Below are 12,409 nucleotides of genomic sequence, written 5' to 3' on the forward strand. Positions count from 1 at the left end.
AATGAAAAGTGCGCAGAACCAAGCACATACCCTTACGCTGATCATTGGCAAAATAATCATTTTCATGTTGGCATATATGTCAGCACGACAGAAAAATCCCTTTCCTGTAACATTGTGGGTCGTGTACATGATTTGTATATAGCAGAATGACTATATTACAGCTAACTTTTTCCCACTTTTTTTTTTTACATTCCAGGCAACCAGTTTCTATGGTGTATTAAAATGTGAATATTCTACTTATTGCAAAATATCCTGTACTACGTAGGCTTCCACTTTTGTTTATTTGTTTTATAAAAAGACTTTCTGTTCCAGTCATTGTAAATTTAAAATACAGGTAATACAGTACTAAAATGATCCAATTCAAGTCTTTAATATAAAAATATCAGCACAAAACTCCTTTTCAAATTCTGTTTATTGTGAACAACCGAAGTGTCTGTTTGACTATCAGTGTCTTGTACCAACAGACTCTGTGTCCCTACAGTTGTTTGCTTAGATCCCTTTCAGGTTTGTTAATTTCCCCCTCTCCCCGGTGTGATACGAAATGCTAAGTAAGAAAAAGTATTCAAAGGGTTAACTTGTTCAGAATAACAATAAATTAGGGTTGTTTTTCCCGCCCACCCCAAAATTTCTTCTTCAGTTCAAAATCCAGCTTTGAGACTGAGGAAGGCTTCCAAATCACATCAAGGAGTTAAGAGTGGTCCTTTTAACCAGTAGCAGTTTGATTACCAATGACCCGGAGTATTTCTTTATGAATGCTTGGCTCTTGAGTGTTTATACTTGTATCCCCTACTTGGCCATCTTCATAGCTAAAAAAGAAAGAAAGAAAAGTGCACAAAATTAATTAAAAAAAAAAAAAGATTTCGAAACTTTCCACAGTACAAGAAACAGTGTGATCCTCCACCTGAATAAGGGGAGTTGCCAGAGTGAGGCCCTCTAGATCAGGGGCCAGCAAACTTTTTCAGCAGGGGCCAGTCCATTGTCCCTCAGACCTTGTGGGGGGGCGGACTATATTTTGAAAAGAAATATGAACAGATTCCTATGCCCCACAAATGACCCAGAGATGCATTTTAAATAAAAGGACACATTCTACTCATGTAAAAACACACTGACTCCTGGACCACCCGCAGGCCAGATTTGGAAGGCAATTGGGCCGGATCTGGCCCCCGGCCTTAGTTTGCCTACCCATGCTCTAGATGCTGTTGGACTTCTGCTCACATCAGCCCCAACCAGTATGGCCAGGAATGAGGTGAGTTCGAGTACAGAAGTATTTGAGGGAACCACATTGGCTACTCCTGCTGTTTATGGTTTGAATTTCTGGCTTCTGGCAGTTTCTAGTTTCTGGCAGTTTCTGGCAGTTTCTGGCATGTTTCTGGCTTCTGGCAGTTCCCAGTACAGTCATACCTTGGATCTCGAATGCCTTGTGACTTGAACATTTTGGCTCCTGAATGCTGCAAACCCAGAAGTGAGTGTTCTGGCTTGAAAATGTTCTTTGGAACCTGAACATCCGACGCTGCTTCCACAGCTTCCCATTGAGTGCAGGAAGCTCCTGCAGCCAATCAGAAGCCGCACCTTGGTTTCTGAATGTTTTCGGAAGTCGAACGGACTTCCAGGATGGATTCTGTTCGAGAACCAAGGTACCACTGTAGTGAGGCTGGGAAGTGGAGAAGCAAGGAGGAACTACAGCACAGGCTAACAGAATGCACATTTAATATGCATTTGGGGATGTTATGTAAATGGTGGGCAAGCTATCATTTGGCCGTGTCTGCCATGATCAACTCAATAAAGAATTTGAGACAAACGTCTTGTGTCAGCTGGGCGGTGGTGGAAGCAGAGTTGTACCTAGGCTTCCCCCACCCTCGCCAGTCCCTTGCACCCTTAGCAAGGAGATGTATCAGCAGCCCCTTGTCCCCAGAACAGTTTGAAAACCACTATCCTAGGAAACTGTAGCTCTGTGAAACAGCAATGCGAATCTGATCTAGGGATAGAGTTTGCAGAGGTAGCTTGGAATAATTTGTGGGGTAAAAAACCACTAAAATCAGAATCAACTCGGATCTGAGAAAATACCTTTAAATTACTACACTGATGGCATTTGACACCATTGCGGTGTAGCTAGATTAGTAAAACTATTGGAGATTCTGCAATCTGCATTTCACATGTGGTGGATGTGTGAACATATAAAGCCCTTTGGGCAGAGGGTATTTGCAGAAATGAGCTATATTATGGGTCAACATGTGTAATGTACCCCAAGTTTAGAATGTGTTAACTATTTTTAAAGAAGGGCAATCTAACCTTTGCAATAAAGAAATAATTACTTTTCTCTTAGTAGCGGAATGCCTACTAGTGGTACAGAATTGGAAAGGATGGGAACATCTGTGTTGGAAACAGAATTTATGGTCTATTGATATATGAGAAAAATTAACAAAGAGATTACACACATCCAATAATACAAATGGTCTAAATGATTTTGTTGGAAGTATGGCTTCCTTTTATCAAAGACTTTACTGATAACCCTGAAGAATGGCAGCTACCAAAATCACAGATTGGACTTTGGCAAACTTGATTAGATTGATCTGTCCTGGAGGGAGGAAAGTTGGAGGTGAATAAAAATATATTCATGTTTTTTAAAAGAACAGAAAAAAGAGAAAATAAAAGCACTAAAGGTTTAGGTCTGCTCGAAGGGTTTAAGTGAAGCCCAAAGCAGTTTGTTTGATTCGGAAAACAGGCAGGTTGCATCCTCTCTTATTTTAGCAAGCTGTTTATTTAAAAAGAAAAAGAATAGCAAGTTATGAAAGTTACAAAGCAGTAAACTTTTTTTTTAAACATACAATTGAAAGTCCTCTGTACTTACACAAAGAAGAATCTCGTGCACACATGATCAGTGTTGGGAACTACCCATATCTCCCCATGTTTGTGCAGATCAGGTGAAGTTATCACTATAAAGAAGAGAAAAAATATTGACAAAATGCCTGCTGAGTTTCTTTATTAGCGGTCAACAGACCATTAAAGCATTTTAAAACATCTGAGAAGCACAAATGATGACATTAATAAAAATGTAAAAGTAAAGGTGAAGGTAAAGGACCCCTGGCAGTTAAGTCGAATCGCGAATGACTCTGGGGTTGCGATGTTCATCTTGCTTTCAGGCCGAGGGAGCCAGCGTTTGTCTGCAGACAGTTTTTCCGGGTCATGTGGCCAGCATGACTAAGCCACTACTGGTGCAACGGAACACCGAAACCAGAGCAGCGCACGGAAACACCAATGATCTTCCCACTGGAGTGGTACCTATTTATCTACTTGCACTTTGACATGCTTTCGAACTGCTAGGTTGGCAGGAGCTGGGACCAAGCAACAGGAACTCATCCCGTCGTGGGGATTCGAACCGCTGACCTTCTGACCGGCAAGCCCTAGTATCTGTGGTTTAGACCACAGCGCCACCCACGTCTCTTCATATGTCAGGCAGTCATGAGAAGGTCTAATAGTATTCAAAAACTTTGCCATTTGCTCTGTGATTGACTTATTAGACAGAGCCTTGAAGCAAAGTGATCAGAAGAGAATCAGAGGAGTGATCGGGGACAGACTGTGTGGATATATCACATCTTTCCTAGCCCCTTGATAAAAGTTATAATAGAAAAGGACATGCAAGAAAATAATCCACCTCAGCATTATTACAGGGGGCAGCACCTGTTCTCTGAGATTTTATTATATCTGCCATCTAAGAAATTAGAGGGGAGATCATTAAACTTTTCCTGAGTAAAAGTCTTCCTATATTTAGGGATAGATGACCACCCCAATTATGGCATGGTATCTCCAGTGACTTGGGATAACAAGATCCCTTGGAAACCTATATCCATATGCCTCTGCTTAAGCATTGATTTGGCTTCCTTTAAATCCATGGGTAGCCAGGTATGAGGGTGATGGACCAATTGAGATAACTTTTTGCACCACAGCCTTCAATCATGGTTTCAAAAGAAACCATTGTTGCCTTGGAGACCAAGGAACTTGGGGTAGGCACAAGACAACAATGGAACCAAAAAAGATGGAATAAATCCATTCAAAGCACCTGCAGAATTCAAACCAGCTGTAGAGAATTCTCTGTTAAGAGACCCCTACCACCCCTTCTCAATTCCCAGGCTTCCTGTGAAGAGGAAATGATGTCACTATGCAACCAAGTTAGGTTTGAGGTGTAGTCGCTTCATTCTGACTGCGGGAAGAAGACACCGTCTTGTCTTTATTGTTCTTCTTGCTTACCTTCACATAAGGCTATACATTTTAAGTTCCGGCTTTGCAAAAACTGAGACTGCTGTCCTTTTTTCTGCGACTGTAAGGGAAGGCAAGCGTTGGAAGACAAAATTATACTAAATACGGATCACTGACTAAATAGTTACTAAATATGACGTTGTGCTCTAAAAAGAAAGCAATCTGAGGAAGGGCTGTAGCTCAGTAGCAGAACAACTGCTTTTCATGAAGAATGCCCCAGGTATAATCCCCATTGGCACCCCCAGGTACCTCAGGGAATGGCTGATGCCTGGATCCCTACACAGCCGCTGCCAGTCAATGTAGACTGTACTAAACTAAACTCATAGGCTGATTTGGTTTTAAGAATGCTTCCTCTGTTCCAGTGGTACAGTATTATTATTTTTTTTAAAAACCCAATGTTGGCCAATGAAGGAGTTATTAATAGGTCCGGTTGACATATTCTTGCTAGAAGTACTGATATCATTACTGTTCTGGCAAATCTATAAACATTCTCTGTAATATTGCTCATAGCTATCAGTTCAATCCTTGGTTTAATAACAGATCAAATTTCTCCTAGCAGTAGGAGAGCAGAAAAATTTCCTTACAAGAGACATATATTTGCTGACAGATGAACGAAAGAGTTCAAATTAGAATAGTATATGTGACAGTGTAAATCTTTTTTGATTACCAATCAAGCATGAGATATTTGAGCTCTCATTAGCCCTTCCTGTGGAGTTGTACATATATCAGTTATGTCTGTTAGTGCCAACATAGAGCACAGGGCAACAATATTGGGATGGGGAACCTGTTGTCCTAATAATAATAATAATATAATATACCACTCATCTGACTGGATGGACTACATCTCCCATCATGCCTGACATTTGGCCATGGTGGCTGGGGATGCTGGGAGCTGGAGTCCAGCAACTTCTGAAGGGTCGCAGGTTCCCCATTCCTGCAACAGAGGAACGGCAGTCCAACAACTTACTATTTGACACAGAAAACAGTTCTTGTAGAATTCTCAGTTGCCAATGCAATGCCCTTATGGATTCCTCCATCACCACTATCTCATGTGCACGTGAATGCTCGGGGGCTAAATAAGCCTCATGTCCAGGACCTGCCCTGAGCTAGCAAGGACATAAAACTAAAATGTCTTTTAGAAATGCTTCATATATTTCTTTACCTGTAACACATTGCTGTTTTTACTGCCTGAAGCAGGCTCATCCTTCGCTGACACCTTCTGCTGCTTCTTGTTCATCCCTAAAGACATTAGATTTACATCAGACATACTGGTGCGTAAAATGTCAGATGTTCCACTTCATATAAATGGAGAGTGCATGCAGACACGGATGTTACAGCTGATTCTTCTTTCCAGCAGCTGACAATCCTGGTAAATTGAGCACTTTCTATGCTGCCAGCAAGATGGTACAATCTCCTCTGCATCCTGTGCTGGCTCAGTCCTTGTCTCATTCCTGCTTCAGGGCTTTCCACTGACCATCACCGGCAGTGTTGTCATAAGTAGTAGCACCTGCTTGCCCACCTTTGGTGCAGGTGCATTGAAGCGCTCTTCAGCAGTGCAGCTCCCCCCACCAGCAGGGCCAGCCAGGGCTGGGTGGAGGGACAGCCAAGCCCCACCCCCCACCCCTCAGATGGCAGATTGGGGGTTTGGATTGCTCCGCATGGTTTTTATTTCAGGGATTTCAAAACTATATTCTATCAGAAAGGAGTCTAAGAAAGTTACGTTTCCTGCACAGAGATATGGCCGTAGCTGTCAACTTTTCCCTTTTTTAAAGGGAAATTCCCTTATTCCGAATAGGATTCCTCACAAGAAAAGGGAAAAGTTGACAGCTATGGGTATGGCCTTTGGGGGGGGGGGCAACAGTTTTGTTGGCCAACAACAGAATAAAATTACAATAAAGGAGATTACAATAAAGGAGTAAATAGTGTGTGGGGGGGGGAATCCTGCAAATTTGCTCGGGTAGCTAAATTAACCACATTATATTAAAACAAGAGGGAAACAGTGACAGAACAAACTGGAATCCCTTGTAGCCTATGATTTTTATTTTTATTTTTTGCTTTGGATTTTCAGTGGTTTATGGCTAGTAGATAACTAATACTTCATTTCATTTCAGCTTGCCTTGGATTTTTTAAAGGATTATTGTTTTACTATAAATATTTGTAAAGCAAATACACTACCATATGGATAATGAGATGTTCTCTTTTGATTTGTACGCTTTTTCTTGTGGTGGAGACCAAATCAATTAGCAACAAAGACAAAATTGGGAATGTGGGTGGCAGGTGCCGTCTCCCCTCCCGCTGCAGCAAAAAACCCTACCACCTCCCCTGCACTTTGCAGTTTGGGATTAGCCAATCAACCAATCAGTCACCTGCTTGGAAGTAAGCAGTGATTTTCTGGGAGGGCGCAACGATATCTCCTACACCTAGGAATACATTCCCTCTCTCCACCAAACTATTGCTGCAAATGCTCCTGGGGTTTACATGACAATCTGGCAGATGACTTTTTTTGGTCACAGCTGGCATGTTCAGTATGAGTGGGGAAGGCATTAAACCAAACTGCAGAAGACAAGTGAAACATTTTAAATAATAATAATAATAAGTAATATTTTTTTATTTATAACCCGCCCTTCCCGGTTCAGAAAACTGGGCTCAGGGCGGCTAAGAACAAATTTAAAACACTTAATTGGTGCAACAAAAAAACAGCATGCAGTATAAAACGTGAATAACAATAAATTCAGAATTCAAAAATCAATTTAGGGGGGAAATTCATCCAATAAACATTAGATGATCATCAGGGCTAGCTGACTAAATTAGTCCTACTTGGGCCAGTGAGGAGACCAGGGGAGAATTAGCTGTGGGATCCCAGAGCAGGTAATCTTCATAAAAAGGGGAGGAAAGGAAGAGGAATAAAAGAACAGGCTAAGTTGAAATTGAAAGCCATGCGGAATAGCTGTGTCTGACAGGCCCTGCGAAAGGAAGTTAAATCCTGCGGGGTCCTGGTCTCATGCGCCAGAGCATTCCACCAGGCGAAGGGCTCATTATTCAACCAATTCTTCGCAGCCAACTGGCTGGAGGGTACATGGGAGGAGAGCCAACTGGGGGAACTGGTGGCTTTGTCACATCTATGCCTGTTCTTGTGACTGAGATGGAGCTTGACACACCTCTAAGCATGGACCAGTTAATGGACTGATTTGGTGCTTGGAGCCATGATGAAATTGTTGCCTGTGTAAGCTGGGAGTGTTAGTTGTCTCCTGCCTCTCACCACGGGGAGACCACACTGTAGGCTGCTGCCAGTATGTTGCATATCCTTGTAAAGGTACCAGGTGTGTATCCTAGCAAGGATGGCCCTCTGTGAATCTATATGTCTGCAACCCAGTGTGCATTGTGAAATACAGATCATATATGTGTGGGATGTGAAACACAAGAGCAGTCAATTACAACATTCCTAGAGTGTACATGTTTAGACATGGGGAGGGATGTTTGTCCAGCCAGCAGGTAAACTTCCTGTTTCCCTCTGGGCTGGGAGAGACTTCCTCCGCATGTGACTAGAGGTGGGTGTGGCCTCACCTGTGCACGTAATGATAAAAGCACAGGGCAGGGGCAGCCATCTCTCTCTTACCTCTCTTGCCTCTCTTCCATCGCTCTTCCATCTACTGAGTGAAAGATGCCCTCTTGGCTCCCAGCCAAGAGAGGACAAAGGGACTATCTTCTTATAAGATAGATTCTAAATGTATGTTACTTCATTAAGCCTAAGTCTGCCTTCTGGGATCTGATTGTGAACAGAATGTAAGTAAACTCTTTTTATACTTTTGTAAAGGACTGTGTCGTGTCTTCTATTTTATGAGGGAATAAGGGGAAATTACCAGAATAGTTATTATAGAGGTTCTAGCGAACCCGAGCAAACGCTGCCGTTGCAAACTTAAAATAAAGGGGAATCTTTTACTCTGCTGATATTGGAAACTTGTTAACACAAGTTGGATAAGGATATAATCAGACAATATATCCTCTCCTGCATCCCTGAACATTCCCACAATATGCTCTGTGCTGTATCCAACTAAACTGCTGTGCATGCAGAACAACTTTAATGAGTGCAATGTAACTTTGCAGCCATCTCCTCCCCCTGCAGGTCCCTCAAATCTGCATGAGCAGATATGGGGGCAGTGCGGGGTGTGTGCCGGTAAAGGAAAGCAAGGTTAATAGCACTGGGCTTGTGAAAGTTGTTCCACACATGCAATAATTTAGTTGGATTCAACTCCCTCTGTTGGGCCAGAAAACTGCAACAACTTCCAGCCTCCACAAAGTCTTCCTGTGAGATATGACTATCTGACTTCCATTCCTGCTTCTCCTTCCACTTCCATCTTTTAATCTCTCCAACAAACACAGCCTTGAGCCATATATAGAACGAGGAGGAAAGTTGCCACAGGCTAATTCAGCAGGCATTTGGTTCTCTGTTTTAAAAATACATTCACTCTGCCATATCCCACTCCCCTCTGCACATAGAGAGATTTAAAAACATCACCTGAGTAACCAAAAGATATGCTTGACAATGGACTAAGGTAGATTCCACTTCCAAACATTGCACCATGGAGCTGCAACAAAACAAGGACCTTTTAGCTCATTCTTAAATCGGTACAGTTCTTAGACCTGCTGCAGATTAAGAGCATACAACATTTGAATTGTTTTAGTCTCATCTCAAACTCTCAATTTATTTAGTATTCAGTGGTATACAGTCTTTGAACTGCTGTTAGCTATAATGGCTAACATTATAGAGAGCTGTACCCAAAGGACCTGTAGCTCAGTGGTTAAGCATCTGCTTTGAATGCAAAAGGTCCCATGTTCAAACCCTGCCATTTCCAGGTAGGGCTGGGAGGGAACCCTGTCTGAAATCTTGCACAGCCTCTTTTACTCAGTGCAGGCCTTGTTAAGCTAGCTGGAATAATCGTTTGACTTGATGCATGGCATCTTCCCATGTTCCTTTGAGACCCTTATCCTTATTGCTTAAGCTGTTCAAAGCCATCAAAGTTGGTGGCCATTGCTACACCTGCCACAGCAAATTCTACACATCAAGCAATGCATTATGGGTGGGAAACCTGTGGCCCCTTTGAAGTTTTTAGATGCCAGAACCCACCAACTTCAGCCAGAAGAGCCAAACGTAGGAGTTGTAGCCCCAAAACAACTGGGAGGTCTCAGCTTCCCCCCTGCTGCATTATGTGAATTAGTACAGTTTTGTTTGTCTGGAATCTACTTTGTGTTGCAATTCAATCCTATACAAGTCTACTCAGAAATAAAGACCCCTGAGTTTACTGCGACTTTCTTCCAGATAAACAATGCTGTTTATAAGCTTGTAACTTCAATGTCTTGCACCCAAAGCTGCCTTTAAGAAACAACCCATATATTTTCCTTTTCAGTTTTACTTTTACCTGCAATCTTGTATTGGAAGCAACTACTAAGCCATTCCTCAGGATAGAGTGCCAGTTTTCAATGTGTGACCCACTTTCAGAGGGGGGGAAAACACACAGAGAGGAAATTAGTACTGTCATAGAGAAACCAAAATGAAAAACAATGTGTTTAGTTTTTTTATTATTATGCATTTTGTGTTCCCAATTTGCATTTTTTATGATGCAAACAGCCCTGTGATCTTCACATGAAGGGCAGTATACAAATTAAAAATAATAATAACAATAAATAATAAAACTAGCCATTTGCTCTAAAACCATGTGCTGGAAGAAGAAAATTATGCCTTTCAGAATATTTCATACTGGTGATTTTTTTTAAAATTTGCAGCTTTGGATACTCACTGAAATGCAAAGGTACTTCCATAGAGATTTTTAGCAGCTCTGAAATTGGATTCTTTGGCTGGTGGACTGCTGAGCAGAAGAAACTGATGTGGGGTGTGCATAAACTTCAATTGCTGAAAAAGAATAGGAGCAAACCAGCAAAGGGAGGTTAGGGACATATTCTAATTCTCATGAATTCTCTAGTGTAAACATATTTTTATGGGTCAAACTAGGCTTAAAATGAGGGATCTGCAAACAAGATCTAAAAGACCAAAGCAATCCCTCATCCCTGATATGCAATTAGCTCTGTGGCCCTTAACTCCTTCTTTGCACTGTTTTCTTGCCCACCCTGCCCTTGATTGCTATTTATTCCCGAGGAAAAATAGGCTTGGAACCATATATCTGTATTTTTTGTTGAAGAAAAGCCAACAGCAGTTGATTCAATGGGAATTAGAGATGGGAGTTCAGCCAGGAAAACTGTTCAGGGTTCGCCCTGCCTAACTCCCATAACCCACAGTCTAATCTCCGAAAAATACCCCATTAGATATAACAATCACATAGCTCCTACGTCTAACATTTTATTTTCAGCTTATCAAAAAAACTTGTGTTTGGAGATTTTTAAAAATCTAACAAGGAAAAAAGGAAAATACCTCTTGTGTTTTCCTATTCTCTGTGACATCGTTTATACTGTGACAAGGCATGCAGCTAAAGATGGGTGAACGTTCTCTGACTTGCCTTATGCTTTTCTGAGTTTTCTTCAAAACATCTCAGAAGAAAAGCCCGGGTCTTTCTAAGTTGTTGTGGTTTCTTCTGAGAAAGCTTTTTTCAAAACCGGATTTTGGGGGGCATATGCCAATGACTTCTCCCAGTCCTTTCAAAGCAACCTTACACTGCCACATAGTGGGGGAACCAGGGGAAGGAAGGTTCACTCATTATAGCAGACACCTTGCAGACCTCTTCCTTCTAGCCTAGATTGTCCTGAGCATGCTCAGGAATGTCACCAAGGAGTGTTCATTGTTGCCTGCTGAATTGCACAAGACCTGCCATTTCCCATGACCCTTAACTTAATGGATTTGGCATGGAGATATAGGGAAGTGATAGTGATGATGATTTCTTTGGCACAGAAATGGAAACAAGAAGAACTACCGATGAAAGAAGAATGGCAGACTTAATGAATTGACTATGCAGAATTGGATAAGATGACAGGAAGGATTCAAAACCTGCGGGATCAGAGATTCTCAGAGGACTGGAGTAAATATGTGACCTATTTGAAAAGCAATTGTAATCAACAGATTATGCTAGTAGGATTGCAAGAAGTTTTGTAAGGAGGACTATGTGAAATATTGCAGAGAAAACTATGATAAGAATTATTAGTGAAGGAGTATGAAATGAATACTGAAAATAATGAAATGTAGATTAAGTGATAAAGACTGGGAAATCTTCAGATGCAGTTGATGGGAGTCAAAAACATTGTATAAGATAAGAAAGTACGATTTTTGGAAATTATTTGTAAAAAATCAATAAAAATATTAATAAATAAAAAAGATAGTGATGATGATTTCTTAGCCACTCTTCGCCCTGAAGTCCAAGGGCAGGTAACAGCAATTCAAAAGCACAACACACACCAAATTCTGAGAGCAGTGAGTACCAAGAGGATTCCTTTCTCCTGATCTTAATACCAGGGTCTGTAGGGAAGGAGTGAGTCTTCCAGATCTCTGTCCAACAAATTCCAGTAGAAAATGATGCTCATGAACCTACTAGAACTTAGGCTTTAAGGATGAGTCCTACAATGTATGTATGGTATTGCATCTGGTTTTCTCCACCACTTAGAAGAATAAGTTGGCACAGGGAGACAGTAGAAAGTAGCAGCAGTGGCTGGCTGGCTTGGTGGGAGTTTGGGCTCTGTTCACAATGGAGCTCAGATTTCCAAACTTTGGTGGGAGAAGTTTGTACTTCAAACTCTTCTCCCCACTTTCGAAAATCCATTGTCATTTCTACATCCAACCTATCATGTCATCACCCAGTGCTATCAGATGGTGGATGGAATACTTTATATTGAAAGACAGAGCCAATAATCCATAAGATGATATAAGTTAACACGGCTTGTTCTGAGACATTTAATTAACAGTGGGCTGCACAGAGATGGCTTTAATGCAGTTATTACCCATCAAAATAAATTGGAGCCTACATGCCTAAGTGAACATTTCATCTATTACATTTTGTTCTATCCTCTGAAGTCAACTGACTGCCTATTTGAGATTTATTTATCAGGAGTGCAGCCCAGAAAAAGTGAAGCATGGCTAAGTCTTGCTGAAATAAATGGGACTTATCAGAACAGTTCTACACACATCTCCTAAAAAATGAGTTCTGTTAAGTCCACT

At 41.4% G+C, this 12,409-nt stretch overlaps 1 protein-coding gene across 6 annotated transcripts in view; it reads right to left on the reverse strand.

Annotated features, from left to right (window-relative positions):
- Positions 1 to 354: 354 nt before the first annotated feature.
- The window catches only part of PARP8 (poly(ADP-ribose) polymerase family member 8), a 163,775-nt gene continuing 151,720 nt past the window's right edge, over positions 355 to 12,409 (reverse strand). For all 6 annotated transcript variants that reach the window (XM_081881415.1, XM_081881418.1, XM_081881417.1 and 3 more), the window contains 7 exons: positions 10,050 to 10,162; positions 9,672 to 9,744; positions 8,771 to 8,840; positions 5,417 to 5,493; positions 4,246 to 4,315; positions 2,849 to 2,933; positions 355 to 806 (listed from right to left, as the gene is read on the reverse strand). In XM_081881415.1, the coding sequence (XP_081737541.1) occupies positions 704 to 806; positions 2,849 to 2,933; positions 4,246 to 4,315; positions 5,417 to 5,493; positions 8,771 to 8,840; positions 9,672 to 9,744; positions 10,050 to 10,162 (591 nt within the window). In that variant the 3' untranslated portion in view covers positions 355 to 703. The remainder of the gene's footprint in view (positions 807 to 2,848; positions 2,934 to 4,245; positions 4,316 to 5,416; positions 5,494 to 8,770; positions 8,841 to 9,671; positions 9,745 to 10,049; positions 10,163 to 12,409) is intronic.

Source organism: Podarcis erhardii (genome assembly GCF_964252035.2).
Source record: "Podarcis erhardii genome assembly, chromosome: 11".
NCBI lineage: Eukaryota > Metazoa > Chordata > Lepidosauria > Squamata > Lacertidae > Podarcis > Podarcis erhardii.